General features: G+C 64.9%; 1 protein-coding gene across 1 annotated transcript; it reads left to right on the top strand.

The window, feature by feature from the left end:
- The first annotated feature begins 1,445 nt into the window (after positions 1-1,445).
- Positions 1,446-18,119, top strand: LOC128980247 (cadherin EGF LAG seven-pass G-type receptor 2-like). The gene is made up of 10 exons (XM_054398709.1): positions 1,446-2,495; positions 2,796-5,652; positions 8,915-9,565; positions 11,635-11,857; positions 12,341-12,456; positions 13,403-13,491; positions 15,955-16,112; positions 17,475-17,616; positions 17,828-17,968; positions 18,075-18,119. The coding sequence occupies exons 1-10, from the start codon at positions 1,446-1,448 to the stop codon at positions 18,117-18,119; spliced, it is 5,472 nt and encodes a 1,823-aa protein (XP_054254684.1).
- Positions 18,120-24,371: the final 6,252 nt, after the last annotated feature.

The raw sequence follows: 24,371 nt of genomic DNA, 5'->3' as shown, positions 1-24,371 counted from the left end.
GCCTTGTGCTGTGTGTGCCCTGTCCATGTGTGTGCTCTGTGTGTGCTCTGCATGTCCTGTGCCCTGTGCAGGACAAGGCATGTGAACACAGAACGTATAGAACATACATGTGCAGGGCATGAGACACACAGCACACACATGGACAGGGCACACGTGGACGTGACCACACAGCACACGCATGTGGAGGGCACATACAGGACACAGGTGCACAAGGCATGCACAGAGCACACACACATGACATGCCCTGTACATATTTGCTCTGTATGTGCTCTGTGTGCTGTGCCCTGCACATGTATGTTCTGCGTGCTCTCTGCACCTGCCTTCTACATGCATGTTCTATGTGTTCTCTATGCACACACCCTGTACATGTATGTTCTATATGTTCTCTATGCACACACCCTGTACATGTATGTTCTGTGCATTCTCCACACACATGCTCTGTCCATACATGGTTTCTGGGTCATGCCTTGTACATGTATGTCCGGTGTCCACACCCTGCACTTATATGCCCTATATGTGCTCTGTGCACACACCTTCTATACGTGTGTTCCGTGTCGTGCTTTGCACATGTATGTTCTTTATATGCTCTGTGTGCCATGCCCTCTGCATGTATGTTCTGTGTGCTCTGTGCATATGCCCTGTACCTGCATGTTCCATGTCATGCCTTCTACATGCATGTTTCCTATGCTCTCTGTGCCATGCCCTGCACAGGTGTGTCCCATGTGCATGCCCTCTACATGTATGTTCTCTGTGTCATGCCATGATATATGTGTTCCATACATTCCCTGTGCCTATGGCCTCTGCTTGTATGTTCCATATGTGCTCTGTCCGTCATGCCCTGCACATGCATGTTCTGTGCCATGTCCTGTACACGTGTGTGCCGTGTGCATGCCATTTACATGTATGTTCTCTGTGGCATGCCATGTACATATGTGTTCTGTATGTTCTCTGTGCCTATGGCCTGTGCTTGTATATGTGCTCTGTCCATCATGCTCTGCACATGTATGTCCTGTGTCATGTCCTGCACATGTATGTTCCATGCCATGCTCTGCACATGTGTTCCGTGCCATGCTCTGCACATGTGTGTTCCGTGCCATGCTCTGCACATGTATGTTCCATACCACGCTCAGCACATGTATGTTCCGTGCCATGCCCTGCACATGTATGTTCCGTGCCCCACTCACGCCTGTTCTCTGCGTGCACTCCATGTGCCCCTTCCCCCTCGCTGCCTCCGGTGCCCCCCGGTGCAGCCCCGGGATTCGGGGGGGTGTATGGAGGTGGTTTTTAGGGGGCGCTGTGTGAGCGCGGCGCGGTCCCTTTAAGCGCGGCGCCGATGGGTGCAGCTCCCGGCCCCGCCCCGGCGGGAGCGCGCGCGCGGCGGGAGCGCGCAGGCGGCGGCACCGGCGGGGGCTGAGCGGGCACCGGCGGCACCGGCCGCACCGGCCATGGGCGCTCCGCCCGCCCGCGGGGCCGCGCTCCCGGTGCTGCTGCTTCTGCTGCTGCTGCTGCTGCTGCACGCACTGGGATCCGCCACCGGCACCGCCACCAGCACCGCCACCTGCCCGTCCGGCGCGCTCCTGCCGCTGCTCCAGCCCCGCCGCGGCACCGGGGACAGCGGCGGCTCCGGAGGCACCGGGGACAGCGGCGGAACCAGGCCGTTTCCGAGCACCGACGCTTCCAGCGGCACCGGGGACAGCGGCGGCGACCGACCCTTCTCGGACACCGGCGGGGGTGGGAACGGCGGCGGCGTTGGGACCGCATCGAGCACCGGCGCGGATGGGAACGGCGGCGGCGTTCGAACCGCACCGAGCATCGGCGCTTCCAGCGGGGGCGGCCGCGGCGGCGGGCCCCGAGGCACCGGCAGGCCCCAAAGCACTGGCGGCACCGGGAGCCCCGCGGGCACTGGGGATGCTCAAGGCCATGGAGGCACCTGGAGCACCGGGAACACTGGAGGCACCGGGAGCGCTGGAGGCACGGAAAGCACTGGAGGCACTGGGAACGCTGGGGGCACTGGGAACGCTGGGGGCACTGGAGGCATTGAAAGCACTGGAGAAACTGGGAGCACTGGGGGTACTGGGGGCACCCAAGTCCCTGGCCAGAGCAGGAGCACCAGGGATACTGGGCATACTGGGGACACTGGGAACACAAACATCCCCAGGGACACCAGGAGCAGCAGGGATGCTGGGGACAGCCAAGTGCCCAGGAACACTGGACAAACTGGAGAGACTGGAAAATTCCCTAGGGACACTAGGAACGCCAGGAAAGTCCCCAGGGACGCCAGGGATACTAGACAGACTGGGGAAACTGGAAAAGTTCCCAGGAGCACCAGGAAAGTCCCCAGGGATGCCAGGAACACCAGGGATACTGAACTGGCTGAGGACACTGGGAAGGTCCCTGGAGACCCCAAGAGCAAGAGGGATAGTGGAGACACTGGGGACACTGGGAATATCTGCAGGGACACCAGGAGTACCAGGGACAGTGAGGAGACTGGGAATGTCCCCAGGGACATGAACAGCAGCAGGGAAGTCCCTAGGGACACTAGGATCATCAGGGAGACCGGACGAACTGGGGAGACTGGAAAAGTCCCCAGGAACACCAGGGATAGTGGAGCTACTGGGGAGACTCAGCATGTCCCCAGGGACACCAGGAATGCCAGGGATACTGGATTTGCTGAGGACACTGGGAAGGGCCCTGGAGACTCCAAGAGCAACAGGGATACTGGAGATTCTGGGGAGATTGAGAATATCCCCAGGGACACCAGGAAAGTCCCCATGGACACCAGGAGCACTGAGAAGATGACAGACATTGGGCACCCCCCAACCGCAGGGGTCACCGGGAGCCTGGCGAGCTGGCACCGCTCCCGCCGCAGCCCCAACACGGCGCCCCAGTTCCAGCCCTCCAGCTACCAGGCCTCGGTGGCGGAGAACCGGCCGGCGGGGACGGCAGTGACGCAGGTGACGGCAGTGGACCCGGACGAGGGGGAGGCCGGGCAGCTGCGGTACGCCATGGCCGCCCTCTTCGACAGCCGCTCCGACGCCCTCTTCTCCATGGACCCCCTGAGCGGCGCCGTCGCCACCGCCGCCCCCCTGGACCGGGAGAGCAAGAGCAGCCACGTCTTCCGGGTGACCGCCACCGACGGCGGCACGCCCCGGCGCAGCGCCATGGCCACCTTGACGGTGACGGTGACGGACGCCAACGACCACGACCCGGCCTTCGAGCAGGCCGAGTACAGGGAGAGCGTGCGGGAGAACCTGGAGGTGGGCTACGAGGTGCTGACGGTGCGGGCCACCGACGGGGACGCCGGGCCCAACGCCAACCTCCTCTACCGGCTCCTCAACGGCGGCGGCGCCAACGAGGTCTTCGAGATCGACCCCCGCTCGGGGGTCATCCGCACCCGCGGCCCCGTGGACCGTGAGGCAGTGGAGGCCTTCGAGCTGCTGGTGGAGGCCACGGACCAAGGGCAGGAGCCGGGACCCCGCAGCGCCACGGCCACCGTCCGCATCGTGGTGGAGGACGACAACGACAACGCGCCGCAGTTCGGCGAGAGGCGCTACGTGGCGCAGGTGCCCGAGGACGTGGCGCCCAACTCGGCCCTGCTGCGGGTGACAGCCACCGACCGCGACAAGGGCAGCAACGCCCTGGTGCACTACAGCATCGTCAGCGGCAACACCCGCGGACACTTCTACATCGACGCCCAGACCGGCGCCCTGGACGTGGTCAGCCCCTTGGACTACGAAGTCACCAAGGAGTTCACCCTCCGGATCCGGGCGCAGGACGGCGGCCGCCCTCCCCTCTCCAACATCAGCGGCTTGGTCACCGTCCAAGTGCTGGATGTCAATGACAACGCCCCCATCTTTGTCAGCACCCCCTTCCAGGCCACCGTGCTGGAGAACGTCCCCGTGGGCTACTCCGTCATCCACATTCAGGCCATCGACGCCGATTCAGGTGACAACGGCCGCTTGGCCTACGCCCTGCTGGACACCGGCGCCGGCTTCCCCTTCACCATCAACAACAGCACCGGCTGGATCGTGGTGGCCTCCGAGCTGGACCGGGAGGCGGTGGACTTCTACAGCTTCGGGGTGGAGGCACAGGACCAGGGGAACCCTCCCCTGGCCTCCTCGGCCAGCGTCAGTGTCACCGTGCTGGACGTCAACGACAACAGCCCCGAGTTCACGCAGCGGGAGTACGGCGCCCGGCTGAACGAGGACGCGGCGGTGGGCAGCAGCGTCCTCACCGTCTCTGCCCTCGACCGGGATGCCAACAGTGTCATCACCTACCAGATCTCCAGCGGCAACACCCGCAACCGCTTCGCCATCACCAGCCAGAGCGGCGGGGGGCTCATCTCCCTGGCCCTCCCCCTGGACTACAAGCTGGAGCGGCAGTACCTCCTCACCGTCGCCGCCTCAGATGGCACCCGGCAGGACACCGCCCAGGTGGTGGTCAACGTCACCGACGCCAACACCCACCGGCCGGTCTTCCAGAGCTCCCACTACACCGTCACCGTCAACGAGGACCGGCCGGTGGGCACCACGGTGGTGGTGATCAGCGCCACGGACGAGGACACGGGGGAGAACGCCCGCATCACCTACTTGATGGAGGACAGCATCCCCCAGTTCCGCATCGCCCCCCAGAGCGGGGCCGTCACCACCCAGATGGAGCTGGACTACGAGGAGCAGGTGTCCTACACCTTGGCCGTCACGGCGCGCGACAACGGCATCCCCCAGAAGTCTGACACCACCTACCTGGAGATCCTGGTGAGCGACGTCAACGACAACGCCCCCCAGTTCCTCCGCCACTCCTACCAGGGCTCGGTCTACGAGGACGTGCCGGCCTTCACCAGCGTCCTGCAGGTCTCTGCCACCGACCGCGACTCCGGGCTCAACGGCCGCGTCTTCTACACCTTCCAAGGGGGCGACGACGGTGACGGCGACTTCATCATCGAGTCCACCTCTGGCATCGTCCGCACCTTGCGCCGCCTGGACCGGGAGAACGTAGCCCTCTACACCCTGCGCGCCTTCGCCGTCGACAAGGGGGTGCCGGCCAAGAGGACGCCGGTGGAGATCCAGGTGACGGTGCTGGACGTCAACGACAACCCTCCGGTCTTCGAGCGGGACGAGTTCGACGTCTTCGTGGAGGAGAACAGCCCCATCGGGCTGGTGGTGGCCAGGATCACGGCCACCGACCCCGACGAGGGCACCAACGCCCAGATCATGTACCAGATCGTGGAGGGCAACATCCCGGAGGTCTTCCAGCTGGACATCTTCTCCGGGGAGCTCACCGCCTTGGCCGACCTGGACTACGAGACCAAAGCCGAGTACGTCATGGTGGTCCAGGCCACCTCGGCCCCCCTGGTCAGCAGGGCCACCGTCCACGTCCGCCTCCGCGACGCCAACGACAACAGCCCCCAGCTGAAGAACTTCGAGATCCTCTTCAACAACTACATCACCAACCGCTCCGGGAGCTTCCCCGGGGGGGTCATCGGCCGCGTCCCCGCCCGCGACCCCGACGTCTCCGACAGCCTCACCTACGCCTTCGAGCAGGGCAACGAACTCAACCTGGTGCTGCTGGACCCCCGCAGCGGCGACCTGCGCCTCAGCCCCGCCCTGGACAACAACCGCCCCCTGGAGGCCGTCATGAGGGTCTCTGTCTCAGGTAAGAGCCTCCCGCTCCCCTCCACCCCCCCAACCCAACTGGAAGGGACCTCGAAAGATCATCTAATCGTTTGGGGGGTTGGTTTGAGCTGGGGGCGGGGGGGTACAGGACTGAGATTTGGAGCTTTGTGGGTACCCTGCCCCCTTTCAGGTGGGTCCTGACCCCCCTCCAGCTGGGCTTTGGCGGTAGGGGGTAACAGGACTAAGATCTGGGGCTTTGTGGGTGCTCTGTCCCCTTTCAGGTGGGTCCTGACCCCCCTCCATCTGAGTTTTGGAGGTAAGGAGGTACAGGATCAAGATTTGGGGCTGAGGAAACCTTTGTGGGTGCTCTGTTCCCTTTCAAGTGGGTCCTGACCCCCCTCCAGCTGGGTTTTGGAGGTAGGGGGTTACAGGACTGAAATCTGGGGCTTCATGGGTGCTCTGTCCCCTTTGAGGTGGGTCCTGAGCCCCCTCCAGCTTGGTTTTGGAGGTGTTTTGGGGTACAGGACCAAGATTTGGGACTGAGGAAAGCTTTGTGGGTGCTTTGTCCCCTTTCAAGTGGGTCCTGACGCCCCTCTAGATGGGTTTTGGAGGTGTTTTGGGGTCCCACCACTCAACCTTGATTGTCTCTTCTAGATCTGAGAGGTGTGTGTGGGGGGGGTGATAGGGATGCTGTCCCTCCCCCAGTCACCCCAACCCCATCAATTGGTGTCCCCCACATCCTCTTTTCCTTCCCCACCCCCAGTCCCAGCCCTGGGGTGCCTGGGAGGGAGGCAGGGGGGGGATCCAATACCCCAATGCATGTTTGGAGGGGGTCAGAAGCTATAGAGGAGTTTTTTTTTTTTTGGGGGGGGGGAGCAAGACACTATGTGTGTATTTGGGGGACCCTCACTATTTGTTTGGGGGGGGCAGGACCCATTCCATGTATTTAGGGGGGGCACAGGGCCTGTACATGCATTTTGGAGGGGGGGGCAGAGCCTGCTATGTGCATGGGAATCCCATTCCCCTGTGTGTATATCTGGGGGGGGCGGGAGGGAAATGGGAGAATTTAGGGGGGCTCAGGGTCCAGTGCAGCATCTGGGAGGGGAGGGGGGATCCTAGCACCCCAACACCTGTTTCCAGAAGGCCCCAATGCTTGTATTTGCCAAGAGGGCGGGGAGGGGGGGGGAGGGGGGAAGAGGGGGAGCCACAGGGCTTGGTGTGTGAATATGGGGGGGGGGCCCAACACCATGGTCTCTCTATTGGGGGGGTGGGGGTGGGGGTTCCCCCCCAAACCCAGTGTGTCTGTTTGGTGGAGGTCACTGGTGGGAATGGGACAAGGAGGGGCTGTGCTGGTGATGCTCAGCCTGGTTTGGCTGCTGGGGGGGGTCACCCCGGGTTGGGGGGGGTGAAAGTGAGTCACAGGCCATGTCCTGACGTCCCTTGTCCCCAACCACATGTCCCCCCCTCGCCCCCCTCCCTGCCTCAAGACCCTCCCTGGGCTGGGGATCCTCGCTCCAGCTGCACAAAGAAAAGGGGGGGGGGGGGGCCCAGAGCACAAAGGGAGGGGGCAGGGACACCCCCCCCACACACACACTCCATGCCCCCCCTCAGGGCGGGGGCAGCCGGAAGGGGAACAAAAGGTCTGGGCCATAGCTGGGCCCCCGCGGCCGCAGCCATGGCAACCCCCCCGCCGGCCCCCGGGCAACCCCCGGCCCCCTGCCACCAGCCCCCACGTCACCCCCTGCCCCCCAGCCCCCTCCCCACCCCACGCTGCCTCGTCCATCTGTCCGCCCACCACCCACTCTCCATCTGTCCCACGGCCCCCTCGTCCTGGCCAGGAGGAAGAGGAGGAGAAGGAGGATGGGAGGAGGGGGAGCAGGAAGGTGGGCGTCCCACTGCTGGGCACAGCCTTTGCTGGCCACCACCACCCTCCTTGCCCCATGGCACTGCTGGGTGAGGTGGGGTGGGTGCCCCATAGTTGGTGAGATGGGTGGGTTGGTGCCCCCTACCCAGCAAGGTGGGATGGGTGCCCCCTAACCAGTGAGGTGGGGTGGGTGCCCCATAGTTCATGAGGTGGGGTGAGTGCCCCCCACCCAGCAAGGTGGGGTGGGTGCCCCCTACCCAGTGAGGTGGGATGGGTGCCCCCCACCCAGCAAGGTGGGGTGGGTGCCCCTTATCCTGTGAGGTGGGGGTGGATGCCCTGTAGTTGGTGAGGTGGAGCGGGTGCCCCTTACCCAGCAAGGTGGGGTGGGTGCCCCATCATTGGTGAGGTGGGGTGGGTACCCCACAGCCAGTGCTAGCCCTGTCCCACCATTCCCATCCCATGGTGGCCATCAGGATGGGTGTCCCTGAGCAGATGCTGTCCCCATCCCACTGTAGCTGAGCGGGATGGGCACCTCATAGCCACCACTGGTCCCATCCTGTGGTGCCCACCAGGATAGGTGCCCCATCACCACCACCACCCTCATCCTGTGGTGACCACCTGCATGCATTCCCCATCACCACCACCAGCCCCATCCCATGGTGCCCACCAGGATGGGTTCCCCATCACCACCACCATCCCCATGCCATGGTGCCCATCAGTATGGATTCCCCATCACCACCACCATCCCCATGCCATGGTGCCCATCAGTATGGATTCGCCATCACCACCACCATTCCCATGCCATGGTGCCCATCAGGATGAGTTCCACATCACCACCACCATCCCCATGCCATGGTGCCCACCAGGATGTGTTCCCCATCACCACCACCATTCCCATGCCATGGTGCCCATCAGGATGAGTTCCACATCACCACCACCATCCCCATGCCATGGTGCCCATCAGGATGAGTTCCCCATCACCACCACCATCCCCATGCCATGGTGCCCATCAGTATGGATTCCCCATCACCACCACCATTCCCATGCCATGGTGCCCATCAGGATTAGTTCCACATCACCACCACCATCCCCGTGCCATGGTGCCCATCAGGATGAGTTCCACATCACCACCACCATCCCCGTGCCATGGTGCCCATCAGTATGGATTCCCCATCACCACCACCATCCCCGTGCCATGGTGCCCACCAGGATGGGTTCCCCATCACCACCACCATTCCCATGCCATGGTGCCCATCAGGATGAGTTCCACATCACCACCACCATTCCCATGCCATGGTGCCCATCAGGATTAGTTCCCCATCACCACCACCATCCCCGTGCCATGGTGCCCACCAGCATGGATTCCCCCTCACCATCCCCACCCCGTGGTGGCCGACGCTGTCCCTGACCCCCCGTCCTGTGTCCCCCTCCCCCACAGACGGGGTTCACAGCGCCACGGCGCAGTGCACGCTGCGGGTGACGGTGATCACGGACGAGATGCTGAGCAACAGCATCACCCTGCGCCTGGCCGACATGTCCCAGGAGCGCTTCCTCTCGCCGCTCCTCAGCCGCTTCCTGGAGGGGGTGGCCACCGTCCTGGCCACCCCTCGCCACCGCGTGGTCCTCTTCAACATCCAGACCGACACCGACGTGGGGACGGCCGCCCGGATCCTCAACGTCAGCCTCTCGGTGCTGCTGCCCCCCTCGGGGCAGGGCTCCTCCCGCTTCTTCTCCTCGGAGGAGCTGCAGGAGAGGCTCTACCTGAACCGCTCCCTGCTGGCCTCCATCTCTGCCCAGCGAGTGCTGCCCTTCGACGACAACATCTGCCTGCGGGAGCCCTGCGAGAACTACCTGCGCTGCGTCTCGGTGCTGCAGTTCGACAGCTCCGCTCCCTTCCTGGCCTCCGACACCATCCTCTTCCGGCCCATCCACCCTGTCACCGGCCTGCGCTGCCGCTGCCCCCCTGGCTTCACCGGCGACTACTGCGAGACCGAGATCGACCTCTGCTACTCCAGCCCCTGCGGCAGCCACGGGCACTGCCGCAGCCGAGAGGGAGGCTACACCTGCGAGTGCCACGAGGACTTCACCGGTGAGAGGAGGAGGACGAGGAGGAGGAGGGCACCTTGTGCCCATCAGGCCTCCTGCTGTGATGGCAGCCTCTGGGTGTTCAGGCTTGGTGTGCCCTCAGACAGCTTTGGCGTCCATCTGTCCATCCATCTATTTCCATCTGTCCATCTACCTCCACCCAGCCAGCCAGCCCCTCATCTATCCATCTGTCTTCTTCATCCACCCATCCATCCATCCTCATCCATCCCTCCATCCATCCATCTTCATCCATCCATCCTCATCCATCCACCCATCCCTCCATCCCTCCCTCCATCCATCCAACCCTGTCTCCATCCCTCCTTCCCTTCATCTCTCCATCCTCATCCATCCATCCCTCCATCCATCCATCCCTCCATCCATCCATCCATCCCTCCCTCCCTCCCTCCATCCATCCATTCCTCCTCATCCATCCACCCATCCATCCATCTATCCATCCATCTTCACCCATCCATCCATCCACCCACCCCTCCATCCCTCCCTCCATCCATCCACCCCTGCCTCCATCCCTCCTTCCCTTCATCTCTCCATCCCTCCCTCCTTCCATCCATCCATCTGATCATCACATCCTTTTGGTATCCATCACCATCATCCTCTTCAGCCCTCTGTCATCTTCCCAACTCTATCATCCCTTCATCCAGCTGCTCTTCAGCCCTCCTATCATCTCTCCATCACCCTTCCTCTTGCTGTCCATCTCTATCTCTCCTTCATCCAGCTCCTCTTCAGCTCTCCATCATCCATACCTTCACCACTCCCACATCCCCACCATCCCTTCAGCAAGCTTCCCTTCCTCAGCTCTACTCCTTCCTCAGCTGTCTCTCCATTATCCCTCCCCCACCATCCCTTCTTCCTCCTTCCCTCCAGCCCTCCCCCACCAGCCCTTCACCTCCCTCTACCACCCACCCCTTCCTCAGCTCATCCATCACCTGTCCCCAACCTCCCTCCACCCTGCTGTCCTTCAGCCCTCCATCATCCATGTGTTCCAGTGACCTTTCCTCACCCATCCCCACTACCCCTTTGCTCCTCTCCAGTCCTCCATCATCCATCCCCAGCAGCCTTCATCCCACTCCTCAGCAGCCTTCATCCCATTCCTCAGCAGCCTTCATCCCACTCCTCAGCAGCCTTCCCTTCTGTCCCTTCTTCTCCTGGCCCTTTCCCATCCATTTTGGTCATCCCTTCATCCTGCTTCCCCTCAGCCCTCTGTCCTCCCCCCTCAGCTCTCCCTCCATCAGCCATCCTCTGTCAATCATCTCTCCTCCATCCTTCCTCCCTCCCTCCTCTTTCCTTCTTCAGTCCTTCTTCTATCCTCCCCCCATCCCTCCACCCCTCTTCCATCCCTCCTCCATCCTTCCTCCATCCCTCCTCTTTCCTTCTTCCATCCTTCTTCTGTCCTTCATCCCTCCACCCCTTTTCCATCCCTCCATCCTTCCTCTTTCCTTCTTCCATCCTTCTGTCCTCCCTCCATCCCTCCATCCTTCCTCCACCCCTCCTCCATCCCCCTCTCTCCATCTCCTCCCCTTTGTCTCCATCACCTTTATCTTCCTCCTCTCTCCCATCTTCACCTTCCCCCCTCTCCCAGGTCCCTCCCTGCAGGAGGTGGGGAGGGGGAGGGCACAGGGACCCTGCTGAGGGCCAGAGCCTTGGGGACACCCTGGGGACCCCCTGGGGCCACCCTGGCCTCACCATAGTGGCCCCCACAGTCCCCCCCCCCCCCCCAACAACTGGCCTGGGATTGGGGGGGGAACACCCCACAGCCACCGGGGCACTGGGGACAACTTCCCCCCAGCCCTGGGGTCCCCTTGGCACTGCCAGCCCCCACCAGGGGACACCCAGGTCGGGGGGTGCCAGCTGGGTGGGGGAGGGGATGCTGGGTGTTGCCATGGTGACAGGAGGCGGTTGCCAGGGTGATGGAGCTGGGGATGAAGGCTCTGGAGCTGGGGGGTGGGGGTGAGAGGGGCTCCCCAGTGCCCCCACCCCCCACTTCTGGGGGTGCCAGGGGAGGATGGGGGGAGTTGATGCTGGGTGCCCTGAGCGTGGCATCTGGGCTTGGCACAGGGGACCGCTGCGAGCTGAGTGCCCGGGGAGGCCGCTGTGCCCCGGGGGTCTGCCGCAATGGGGGCACCTGCCTGAACCTGCTGGTGGGGGGGTTCCGGTGCCAGTGCCCCCCCGGGCACTACGAGAAGCCCTTCTGCACCATGAGCACCAGGAGCTTCCCCCCGAGCTCCTTCCTCACCTTCCGAGGCCTGCGCCAGCGCTTCCACTTCACCCTCGCCCTGACGTGAGCCCCGGGGCGGGCAGGGGGCATGGGGGGTGCCCACCCGGGCCGTGGGTACCCCGGGGGTGCCATGAGAGCTGGGAGGTGGGGGGCATCCCATGGGCGTCAGATGGGGTGTGGGGGATGAGTGTTTGCTGGGCATCGGTGGAGGGATGTGGGGTGGTGGGTGCCCTGTGGGCATCATATGGGCATCAGATAGGGTGTGGGTGGTGGTTGCTCCATGGGCATCATCAGGGGTCTCAGGTGGTCAGCATCCATGGGCATCAGATGGGGTGTGGGATGATGGGTGCCCTGTGGGCATCACGTGGGCATCAGATAGGGTGTGGGTGGTGGCTGTTCCCTGGGCATCGTCTGGAGTGGTGGGATGTGGGGTGATGGGTGCCCTGTGGGTGGCATGAGGCGATGGGGCACGAGGCAGAGCAGGGCGCTGTGGGGTGGAGGGGCAGGGGGGCGATGGGCAGGGCCTGGCACTCTTCCCTGTGCCAGGTTTGCCACCAAGGAGAGGGATGGGCTCCTGCTCTACAACGGGCGCTTCAACGAGCGGCACGACTTCGTGGCACTGGAGATCGTGGGCGAGCAGGTCCAGCTCACCTTCTCTGCAGGTATGGGCACCGTGCCCACCACCACCCCTGGGCACTGGGCACTGCAGCACCACACAGCTGGGCACTGCAGCCTGGGCATCGCATCCCTGGCAATGCCTCCTACCTGTAACCATCCCTGGCACTGCATCCCTGGCACTTGCCTGGTACTGCAGCCTGGGCATCACATCCCTGGCACTGCATCCTACTTGCTACCATCCCTGGCACTGCATCCATGGCACTGCTTGGCACTGCAGCCTGGGCATCACATCCCTAGCACTGCACCTTATTTGTTACTGTCTCTGGCACTGTATGCCTGGCACTGCCTGGCACTGCAGCCTGGGCATCACATCCCTAGCACTGCACCTTATTTCTTACTGTCTCTGGCACTGCATCCCTGGCACTGCCTGGCACTGCAGCCTGGGCATCACATCCCTAGCACTGCACCTTATTTGTTACTGTCTCTGGCACTGCATCCCTGGCACTGCCTGGCACTGCAGCCTGGGCATCACATCCCTGGCACTGCATCCTACTTGTTATAATCCCTGGCACTGCATCCCTGGCACTGCCTGGCACTGCATCCCACATGTTACATCCCTGGCACTGTGTCCTGGGTACACATCCTGAGTATCACGCCCCTGGCACTATGTACCATCTGTCATGTCCTTGGCATTGCATCCCTGGCATAGCATCTCCTGGGCATTCCCTGGCACTACATCCTGGGCATCACATCCCTGGCACTGCATCCCACGTGTCACATCCCTGGCAGCGTCTCCTACAGCCCTTGCACTGCCTGGCACTGGATCCTGGGCATCCCACCCTTGGCCCTGCACCTTTGGCACCACATCCCTGGCACCCCCACTCTTCAGCCCCCTTGGCACCACATCCCTGGCACCCCCACTCTTCAGCCCCCTCCCTCCCTGTCCCCCCTGCCTGGGCCATGCCCACTGCCCACCGCTGATGCCCACAGGTGAGACCACCACCACCGTGTCCCCCTTTGTGCCCGGTGGGGTCAGCGATGGGCAGTGGCACCGCGTCCAGCTGCACTACTACAACAAGGTGGGGGGCACCAGGGGGGGCACTGGAGGGGGGGAGCAAAAAAAAAGGGGAGGGGGGGAAAGGGGGAGGGGGCAGGGAGGGGCTTGGGGGGGACAAGAGGACTGCGGGGGGGTCTGGGGATGGAGTCAGTGGGGGGTCTGGGATGGATGGGGCAAGGGGGGTCTGGGGATGGATGGGGGCAAGGGGGGGCTGGGGATGGAGCTGGGGGGATTTGGGGATGGAGTTGAGGGGGGCTGGGATGGATGGGTAGGGGGGCTGGGAATGGAGCTGGGGGATTTGGGATGGAGTTGAGGGGGTCTGGGATGGATGGGATGGGGTAATGGGGGGCTGGGGATGGAGTCGGGGGGGCTGGGGATGGATGGGTGCAAGGGGGGGCTGGGGATGGATGGAGCTAGGGGGTCTGGAGGTGGAGTTGGGGGGATCTAGAGATGGATGGAGCAGTGTGGGGGTGTCTGGGGATGGAGCTGGGGGGCACTGGGGATGGAGCTGGCAGGGAGCCTGGGGTCAGATGAGGGTCTGGGGGTGGATGGAGCAGTGGGGGGGGGGGGTCTGGGATGGAGTGCTGGGGAGGGTCTGGAGATGGATGGGGATAGGCAGGGTCTGGGGGATGAATGGAGCAGTGGGGGGGGTCTGGATGGGTGCAGGGTGGGGTCTGGATGGGTGCAGGGTGAGGTCTGGATGGGTGCAGGGTGACGTCCGGATGGGTGCAGGGTGAGGTCTGGATGGGTGCAGGGTGAGGTCTGGATGGGCACTGGGTGAGGTCTGGATGGGTGCAGGGGGAGGTCTGGATGGGTGCAGGGTGGGGTCTGGATGGGTGCAGGGTGAGGTCTGGATGGGTGCTGGGTGAGGTCTGAATGGGCTCTGGGTGAGGTCTGGATGGGTGCAGAGTGAGGTCTGGATGGGTGCTGGGTGGGGTCTGGATGGGTGCAGGGTGGGGTCTGGATGGGTGCAGGGTGAGGTCTGGATGGGTGCTGGGTGAGGTCTGGATGGCTGCAGGGTGAGGTCTGGATGGGTGCAGGGTGGGTCTGGATGGGTGCAGGGTGGGGTCTGGATGGGCGCTGGGTGGGGTCTGGATGGGTGCAGGGTGGGGTCTGGATAGGTGCAGGGTGGGGTCCGGATGGGTGCAGGGTGAGGTCTGGATGGGTGCAGGGTGGGGTCTGGATGGGTGCAGGGTGAGGTCTGGATGGGTGCTGGGTGAGGTCTGGATGGGTGCAGAGTGAGGTCTGGATGGGTGCAGGGTGGGGTCTGGATGGGTGCTGGTGAGGTCTGGATGGGTGCTGGGTGAGGTCTGGATGGGTGCAGAGTGAGGTCTGGATGGGTACTGGTGAGGTCTGGATGGGTGCTGGGTGAGGTCTGAATGGGCTCTGGGTGAGGTCTGGATGGGTGCAGAGTGAGGTCTGGATGGGTGCAGGGTGAGGTCTGGATGGGTGCTGGGTGGGGTCTGGATGGGTGCAGGGTGAGGTCTGGATGGCTGCAGGGTGGGGTCTGGATGGGTGCAGGGTGGGGTCTGGATGGGTGCAGGGTGAGGTCTGGATGGGTGCAGGGTGGGGTCTGGATGGGTGCAGGGTGGGGTCTGGATGGGTGCTGGCTGAGGTCTGGATGGGTGCAGGGTGGGGTCTGGATGGGTGCAGGGTGGGGTCCGGATGGGTGCAGGGTGGGGTCTGGATGGGTGCAGGGTGAGGTCTGGATGGGCGCTGGGAGAGGTCTGGATGGGTGCAGGGTGGGGTCTGGATGGGTGCAGGGTGAGGTCTGGATGGGCGCTGGGTGAGGTCTGGATGGGTGCAGGGTGAGGTCTGGATGGGCGCTGGGTGAGGTCTGGATGGGTGCTGGGTGAGGTCTGGATGGGTGCAGGGTGGGGTCCGGATGGGCGCTGGGTGAGGTCTGGATGGGTGCAGGGTGGGGTCTGGATGGGTGCAGGGTGGGGTCCGGATGGGTGCAGGGTGGGGTCTGGATGGGCGCTGGGTGAGGTCTGGATGGGTGCAGGGTGGGGTCCGGATGGGTGCAGGGTGAGGTCTGGATGGGTGCAGGGTGAGGTCTGGATGGGCGCTGGGTGAGGTCTGGATGGGTGCAGGGTGGGGTCCGGATGGGTGCAGGGTGAGGTCCGGATGGGTGCAGGGTGGGGTCTGGATGGGCGCTGGGTGAGGTCTGGATGGGCGCTGGGTGGGGTCTGGATGGGTGCAGGGTGAGGTCTGGATGGGCGCTGGGTGAGGTCTGGATGGGTGCTGGCTGAGGTCTGGATGGGTGCAGGGTGGGGTCTGGATGGGCGCTGGGTGAGGTCTGGATGGGTGCAGGGTGAGGTCCGGATGGGCGCTGGGTGAGGTCTGGATGGGTGCAGGGCCGGGGGGAGGATCTTGGGGGTGGATGGAGCTGGGTTGGATGGGGAGGGGGCTGGGGGGGGGGGGGCAGCAGGAGGATGAGGAGCGGGCTGAAGGCTGCCGCGCCGAGGCTGAGGAGGGTCCCCAGCCGGTGCTGGGGCGGTCGGGGCTGCCCCAGGGCCCCTCGGAGCAGAAGGTGGCCGTGGTGGCAGTGGACGACTGCGACACGGCCATGGCCCTGCGCTTCGGTGCCCACCTGGGCAACTACTCCTGCGCCGCCCAGGGCACCCAGTCCGGCAGCAAGAAGTAACTGGGAGCGCTGGGGAGGGGGTCCCTGGGGGTCCCCGGGGGTCCCCAGGGCTGGGGGGGGGGGGGTTGAGGGTCTGTTGGGGTCCCGTGGAGTCCCCACGGGTAAGGAGATTGGATGGCGAGGGGGAGGTCCCCACGGATGAGGGAGGTCTCTTGGGGGTTCCCATGGGTGGGGGTGGCACTGGGGGGTCCCTTGGAGTCCCCTTAGGGGTGGAGGCAGGGGGTCCCTTGGTGGTCTTCTGGGTGGGGGTCCCTTGGGGTCCTCACGGGTGGGAGTGGGGGTGAATGGGGGTTCCCTTAGGGGTCTCTTGGGGGTCCCATGGGCAAGGTGGTAGAGTGGGGGTCCCTTGGTGTCCCCATGGCTGAGGTGATAGAGTGGGGTCTTCTGGGGTCCCCGTGGACATTGAGGGTCCCTTGGAGTCCCCTTAGGGGTGGAGGCAGGGGGTCCCTTGGTGATCTCTTGGGTGGGGGTCCCTTGGGGTCCCCACAGGTGGGAGTGGGGGTGAGTGGGGTTTCCCTTAGGGGTCTCTTGGGGGTCCCTTGGTGTCCCCATGGCTGAGGTGATAGAGTGGGGGTCTCCTGGGGTCCCCGTGGACATCGAGTCCCCATAGGGGTAGAGGCAAGGGGGTCCCTTGGGGTGCCCATGGGTGGGGGTGTGAGTAAGTGGGGGGTTGCCTTGGGGGTCTCTTGGGGGGGGAGGGGGTCCCTTTTGATCCCCACGGGTGGGGGGGTTCTAAAAGGGGGTCCCCGGGGTCCCCACTGGTGGCAGAGGGGTCCCCATGGGTGCAGTCTCTTGGGGTCCCCATGGGTGGGAGGGTTCTCTGGGAGGGGTCCCTGGGGGTGCCCATGGGTGGGATGGAGAGGGAGGCAGGACGAGAGTATCTAAGGGGGGGGGGTCTCCTTTGGTCCCCACCAGTGGGGGGGGTTCTATAAGGGGGTCCCCGTGGGTGCCCATGGGTGGGTTTCGGGGGGGTGGGCGAGAGTCTCTAAGAGGGGGAGGGGGTGGTCTCCTTTGGTCCCCGCGGGTAGGGGGAGAGAGTCGCTAAGTCGGGGGGGGGGGGAGTGGTCTCCTTTGCTCCCCACGGGTGGGAGGGTTCTCTGAGGGGGGTCCTGAAGGTGCCCATGGGTGGGTTTGGGAGGGGGGAAGCGAGAGTCTTTAACGGGGGGGTGGTCTCCTTCGTTCCCCACGGGGGGAGCTCTCTGAGGGGGGGGGAGGGTCCCCGTGGGTGCCCAGGGGTGGGTTTGGAGGGGGTGGGCGAGAGTCTCTAAGGGGGGGGGGGGGGGGGAGCTCTCCTTCGTTCCCCACGGGGGAGCTGTCTGAGCGGGGGTCCCTGGCGGGGGGCGGTGCTGCCGCCGCAGGTCGCTGGATCTGACGGGGCCGCTGCTGCTGGGGGGGGTCCCGACCCTGCCCGAGAGCTTCCCGATCCGCAGCCGCAGCTTCGTGGGCTGCATGCGGCACCTGCACATCGACCAGCGCCCGGTCGACATGGCAGCCTTCATCGCCGGGGGGGAGGGGGGGGGGGGGGGGCCGGGGGGTTCCTGTCGCCACAACGGCACGCGTTCGCGCGGTGCATCGAGCTCACAACCAACCCCAACTGAGTGAGGAGGGACAAACGAGATAGAATACACCGGTCACGAGCCGTGTAGATGGCGATGACGGCTGCCAAGACGACCGGGGCGCTGGTACGCAGTGATGCCGGTGCCGCATGCAGCCCACGAAGCTGCGGCTGCGGATCGGGAAGCTCTCGGGCAGGGTCGGGACCCCCCCCAGCAGCAGCGGCCCCGTCAGATCCAGCGACCTGCGGCGGCAGCACCGCCCCCCGCCAGGGACCCCCGCTCAGACAGCTCCCCCCGTGGGGAACGAAGGAGAGCTCCCCCCCCCCCCCCCCCTTAGAGACTCTCGCCCACCCCCTCCAAACCCACCCCTGGGCACCCACGGGGACCCTCCCCCCCCCTCAGAGAGCTCCCCCCGTGGGGAACGAAGGAGACCACCCCCCCCGTTAAAGACTCTCGCTTCCCCCCTCCCAAACCCACCCATGGGCACCTTCAGGACCCCCCTCAGAGAACCCTCCCACCCGTGGGGAGCAAAGGAGACCACTCCCCCCCCCCCCGACTTAGCGACTCTCTCCCCCTACCCGCGGGGACCAAAGGAGACCACCCCCTCCCCCTCTTAGAGACTCTCGCCCACCCCCCCGAAACCCACCCATGGGCACCCACGGGGACCCCCTTATAGAACCCCCCCCACTGGTGGGGACCAAAGGAGACCCCCCCCCCTTAGATACTCTCGTCCTGCCTCCCTCTCCATCCCACCCATGGGCACCCCCAGGGACCCCTCCCAGAGAACCCTCCCACCCATGGGGACCCCAAGAGACTGCACCCATGGGGACCCCTCTGCCACCAGTGGGGACCCCCGGGGACCCCCTTTTAGAACCCCCCCACCCGTGGGGATCAAAAGGGACCCCCTCCCCCCCCAAGAGACCCCCAAGGCAACCCCCCACTTACTCACACCCCCACCCATGGGCACCCCAAGGGACCCCCTTGCCTCTACCCCTATGGGGACTCGATGTCCACGGGGACCCCAGGAGACCCCCACTCTATCACCTCAGCCATGGGGACACCAAGGGACCCCCAAGAGACCCCTAAGGGAAACCCCACTCACCCCCACTCCCACCTGTGGGGACCCCAAGGGACCCCCACCCAAGAGATCACCAAGGGACCCCCTGCCTCCACCCCTAAGGGGACTCCAAGGGACCCTCAATGTCCACGGGGACCCCAGAAGACCCCCACTCTATCACCTCAGCCATGGGGACACCAAGGGACCCCCACTCTACCACCTTGCCCATGGGACCCCCAAGAGACCCCTAAGGGAACCCCCATTCACCCCCACTCCCACCCGTGAGGACCCCAAGGGACCCCCACCCAGAAGACCACCAAGGGACCCCCTGCCTCCACCCCTAAGGGGACTCCAAGGGACCCCCCAGTGCCACCCCCACCCATGGGAACCCCCAAGAGACCTCCCTCATCCGTGGGGACCTCCCCCTCGCCATCCAATCTCCTTACCCGTGGGGACTCCACGGGACCCCAACAGACCCTCAACCCCCCCCCCCCCAGCCCTGGGGACCCCCGGGGACCCCCAGGGACCCCCTCCCCAGCGCTCCCAGTTACTTCTTGCTGCCGGACTGGGTGCCCTGGGCGGCGCAGGAGTAGTTGCCCAGGTGGGCACCGAAGCGCAGGGCCATGGCCGTGTCGCAGTCGTCCACTGCCACCACGGCCACCTTCTGCTCCGAGGGGCCCTGGGGCAGCCCCGACCGCCCCAGCACCGGCTGGGGACCCTCCTCAGCCTCGGCGCGGCAGCCTTCAGCCCGCTCCTCATCCTCCTGCTGCCCCCCCCCCCCCCCCCAGCCCCCTCCCCATCCAACCCAGCTCCATCCACCCCCAAGATCCTCCCCCCGGCCCTGCACCCATCCAGACCTCACCCAGCGCCCATCCGGACCTCACCCTGCACCCATCCAGACCTCACCCAGCGCCCATCCAGACCCCACCCTGCACCCATCCAGACCTCAGCCAGCACCCATCCAGACCTCACCCAGCGCCCATCCAGACCTCACCCTGCACCCATCCAGACCCCACCCAGCGCCCATCCAGACCTCACCCAGCGCCCATCCAGACCCCACCCTGCACCCATCCGGACCTCACCCTGCACCCATCCGGACCCCACCCTGCACCCATCCAGACCTCACCCAGCGCCCATCCAGACCTCACCCTGCACCCATCCAGACCTCACCCTGCACCATCCGGACCCCACCCTGCACCCATCCAGACCTCACCCAGCGCCCATCCAGACCCCACCCTGCACCCATCCGGACCCCACCCTGCACCCATCCAGACCTCACCCTGCACCCATCCAGACCCCACCCAGCGCCCATCCAGACCCCACCCTGCACCCATCCAGACCTCACCCAGCACCCATCCAGACCTCACCCTGCACCCATCCAGACCTCCACCCTGCACCCATCCAGACCTCACCCAGCGCCCATCCAGACCTCACCCTGCACCCATCCAGACCCACCCTGCACCCATCCAGACCTCACCCAGCGCCCATCCAGACCTCACCCTGCACCCATCCAGACCCCACCCTGCACCCATCCGGACCCCACCCTGCACCCATCCAGACCCCACCCAGCACCCATCCAGACCTCACCAGCACCCATCCAGACCCCACCCTGCACCCATCCAGACCCACCCTGCACCCATCCAGACCTCACCCTGCACCCATCCAGACCTCACCCTGCACCCATCCAGACCCCACCCTGCAGCCATCCAGACCTCACCCTGCACCCATCCAGACCCCACCCTGCACCCATCCAGACCCCACCCAGCACCCATCCAGACCTCACTCTGCACCCATCCAGACCTCACCCAGAGCCCATTCAGACCTCACCCAGCACCCATCCAGACCTCACCAGTACCCATCCAGACCTCACTCTGCACCCATCCAGACCTCACACCCGCACCCATCCAGACCTCACCAGCACCCATCCAGACCCCACCCTGCACCCATCCAGACCTCACTCTGCACCATCCAGACCTCACCCAGCACCCATCCAGACCTCACCCTGCACCCATCCAGACCCCACCCTGGCACCCATCCGGACCTCACCCTGCACCCATCCGGACCCCACCCTGCACCTATCCAGACCCCACCCTGCACCCATCCAGACCCCACCCAGCGCCCATCCAGACCCCACCCTGCACCCATCCAGACCCCACCCTGCACCCATCCAGACCTCACCCTGCAGCCATCCAGACCTCACCCAGCACCCATCCAGACCTCACCCTGCACCCATCCAGACCCCACCCTGCACCCATCCAGACCCCACCCAGCACCCATCCAGACCTCACTCTGCACCCATCCAGACCTCACCCAGAGCCCATTCAGACCTCACCCAGCACCCATCCAGACCTCACCCTGCACCCATCCAGACCCCACCCTGCACCCATCCAGACCTCCCCCTGCACCCATCCAGACCTCACCAGTGCCCATCCAGACCTCACCCTGCACCCATCCAGACCTCACCCTGCACCCATCCGGACTCCACCCTGCACCCATCCAGACCTCACCCTGCACCCATCCAGACCCCACCCTGCACCCATCCAGACCCCCCCCACTGCTCCATTCATCCCCCAGACCCTGCCTTATCCCCATCCATCTCCAGACCCTCCCCAGCTCCATCCTCAGACCCCCCCCCCCCACTGCTCCATCCACCCCCAGACCCTCATCTGACCCCAGGCTCCCTGCCAGCTCCATCCCCAGTGCCCCCCAGCTCCATCCCCAGACACCCCCACACTGCTCCATCCATCTCTAGATCCCCCCAACTCCACCTCCAGACCCCCTAGCTCCATCCATCCCCAGCCCCCCCTTGCACCCATCCATCCCCAGCCCCCCCGACTCCATCCCCAGCCCCCCATTACCCCATCCCCATCCATCCCCAGACCCCCCTCAACTCCATCCCCAAATCCCCCCAGCTCCATTCCCAGCCCCCCCTTACCCATCCATCCCAGCCCCCCTCAACTCCATCCCCAAATCCCCCCAGCTCCATCCCCAGCCCCCCCTTGCCCCCATCCATCCCCAGCCCCCCCTTGCCCCCATCCATCTCCAGACCCCCCACTGACTCCATCCCCAGACCCCCCCGCAGTCCTCTTGTCCCCCCCAAGCCCCTCCCTGCCCCCTCCCCCCTTTCCCCCCCATCCCCTTTTTTTTTGCTCCCCCCCTCCAGTGCCCCCCCTGGTGCCCCCCACCTTGTTGTAGTAGTGCAGCTGGACGCGGTGCCACTGCCCATCGCTGACCCCACCGGGCACAAAGGGGGACACGGTGGTGGTGGTCTCACCTGTGGGCATCAGCGGTGGGCAGTGGGCATGGCCCAGGCAGGGGGGACAGGGAGGGAGGGGGCTGAAGAGTGGGGGTGCCAGGGATGTGGTGCCAAGGGGGCTGAAGAGTGGGGGTGCCAGGGATGTGGTGCCAAAGGTGCAGGGCCAAGGGTGGGATGCCCAGGATCCAGTGCCAGGCAGTGCAAGGGCTGTAGGAGACGCTGCCAGGGATGTGACACGTGGGATGCAGTGCCAGGGATGTGATGCCCAGGATGTAGTGCCAAGGGATGCGGTGCCAGGGAATGCCCAGGAGATGCTATGCCAGGGATGCAATGCCAAGGACATGACAGATGGTACATAGTGCCAGGGGCGTGATACTCAGGATGTGTACCCAGGACACAGTGCCAGGGATGTAACATGTGGGATGCAGTGCCAGGCAGTGCCAGGGATGCAGTGCCAGGGATTATAACAGTAGATGCAGTGCCAGGGATGTGATGCCCAGCTGCAGTGCCAGGCAGTGCAGGGATGCAGTGCAGAGCAGTAACAAATAAGGTGCAGTGTAGGGATGTGATGCCCAGGCTGCAGTGCCAGGCAGTGCCAGGGATGCAGTGCCAGAGACAGTAACAAATAAGGTGCAGTGCTAGGGATGTGATGCCCAGGCTGCAGTGCCAGGCAGTGCCAGGCATACAGTGCCAGAGACAGTAACAAATAAGGTGCAGTGCTAGGGATGTGATGCCCAGGCTGCAGTGCCAAGCAATGCCATGGATGCAGTGCCAGGGATGGTAGCAAGTAGGATGCAGTGCCAGGGATGTGATGCCCAGGCTGCAGTACCAGGCAAGTGCCAGGGATGCAGTGCCAGGGATGGTTACAGGTAGGAGGCATTGCCAGGGATGCGATGCCCAGGCTGCAGTGCCCAGCTGCGTGGTGCTGCAGTGCCCAGTGCCCAGGGGTGGTGGTGGGCACGGTGCCCATACCTGCAGAGAAGGTGAGCTGGACCTGCTCGCCCACGATCTCCAGTGCCACGAAGTCGTGCCGCTCGTTGAAGCGCCCGTTGTAGAGCAGGAGCCCATCCCTCTCCTTGGTGGCAAACCTGGCACAGGGAAGAGTGCCAGGCCCTGCCCATCGCCCCCCTGCCCCTCCACCCCACAGCGCCCTGCTCTGCCTCGTGCCCCATCGCCTCATGCCACCCACAGGGCACCCATCACCCCACATCCCACCACTCCAGACGATGCCCAGGGAACAGCCACCACCCACACCCTATCTGATGCCCACGTGATGCCCACAGGGCACCCATCATCCCACACCCCATCTGATGCCCATGGATGCTGACCACCTGAGACCCCTGATGATGCCCATGGAGCAACCACCACCCACACCCTATCTGATGCCCATATGATGCCCGCAGGGCACCCACCACCCCACATCCCTCCACCGATGCCCAGCAAACACTCATCCCCCCACACCCCATCTGACGCCCATGGGATGCCCCCCACCTCCCAGCTCTCATGGCACCCCCGGGGTACCCACGGCCCGGGTGGGCACCCCCCATGCCCCCTGCCCGCCCCGGGGCTCACGTCAGGGCGAGGGTGAAGTGGAAGCGCTGGCGCAGGCCTCGGAAGGTGAGGAAGGAGCTCGGGGGGAAGCTCCTGGTGCTCATGGTGCAGAAGGGCTTCTCGTAGTGCCCGGGGGGGCACTGGCACCGGAACCCCCCCACCAGCAGGTTCAGGCAGGTGCCCCCATTGCGGCAGACCCCCGGGGCACAGCGGCCTCCCCGGGCACTCAGCTCGCAGCGGTCCCCTGTGCCAAGCCCAGATGCCACGCTCAGGGCACCCAGCATCAACTCCCCCCATCCTCCCCTGGCACCCCCAGAAGTGGGGGGTGGGGGCACTGGGGAGCCCCTCTCACCCCCACCCCCCAGCTCCAGAGCCTTCATCCCCAGCTCCATCACCCTGGCAACCGCCTCCTGTCACCATGGCAACACCCAGCATCCCCTCCCCCACCCAGCTGGCACCCCCCGACCTGGGTGTCCCCTGGTGGGGGCTGGCAGTGCCAAGGGGACCCCAGGGCTGGGGGGAAGTTGTCCCCAGTGCCCCGGGGGCTGTGGGGTGTTCCCCCCCCCAATCCCAGGCCAGTTGTTGGGGGGGGGGGGGGACTGTGGGGGCCACTATGGTGAGGCCAGGGTGGCCCCAGGGGGTCCCCAGGGTGTCCCCAAGGCTCTGGCCCTCAGCAGGGTCCCTGTGCCCTCCCCCTCCCCACCTCCTGCAGGGAGGGACCTGGGAGAGGGGGGAAGGTGAAGATGGGAGAGAGGAGGAAGATAAAGGTGATGGAGACAAAGGGGAGGAGATGGAGAGAGGGGGGATGGAGGCAGGGGTATGAGGAAGAAGGAGT

This window comes from Indicator indicator, unplaced genomic scaffold (genome assembly GCF_027791375.1).
Source record: "Indicator indicator isolate 239-I01 unplaced genomic scaffold, UM_Iind_1.1 iindUn_scaffold_86, whole genome shotgun sequence".
Taxonomy (NCBI): domain Eukaryota; kingdom Metazoa; phylum Chordata; class Aves; order Piciformes; family Indicatoridae; genus Indicator; species Indicator indicator.
This window is presented reverse-complemented; position numbering and strand designations above follow the sequence as displayed.

What these genes read in the sequence shown, in the direction of transcription:
- LOC128980247 (XM_054398709.1), top strand. Translation starts at nt 1,446, where the DNA reads ATGGGCGCTCCGCCCGCCCGCGGGGCCGCGCTCCCGGTGCTGCTGCTT. An exon ending in CCAGCTCACCTTCTCTGCAG is followed by an intron (nt 12,457 to 13,402) that starts GTATGGGCACCG and finishes TGATGCCCACAG; the next exon opens with GTGAGACCACCACCACCGTG. An exon ending in TCGACATGGCAGCCTTCATC is followed by an intron (nt 17,617 to 17,827) that starts GCCGGGGGGGAG and finishes TGCCGCATGCAG; the next exon opens with CCCACGAAGCTGCGGCTGCG.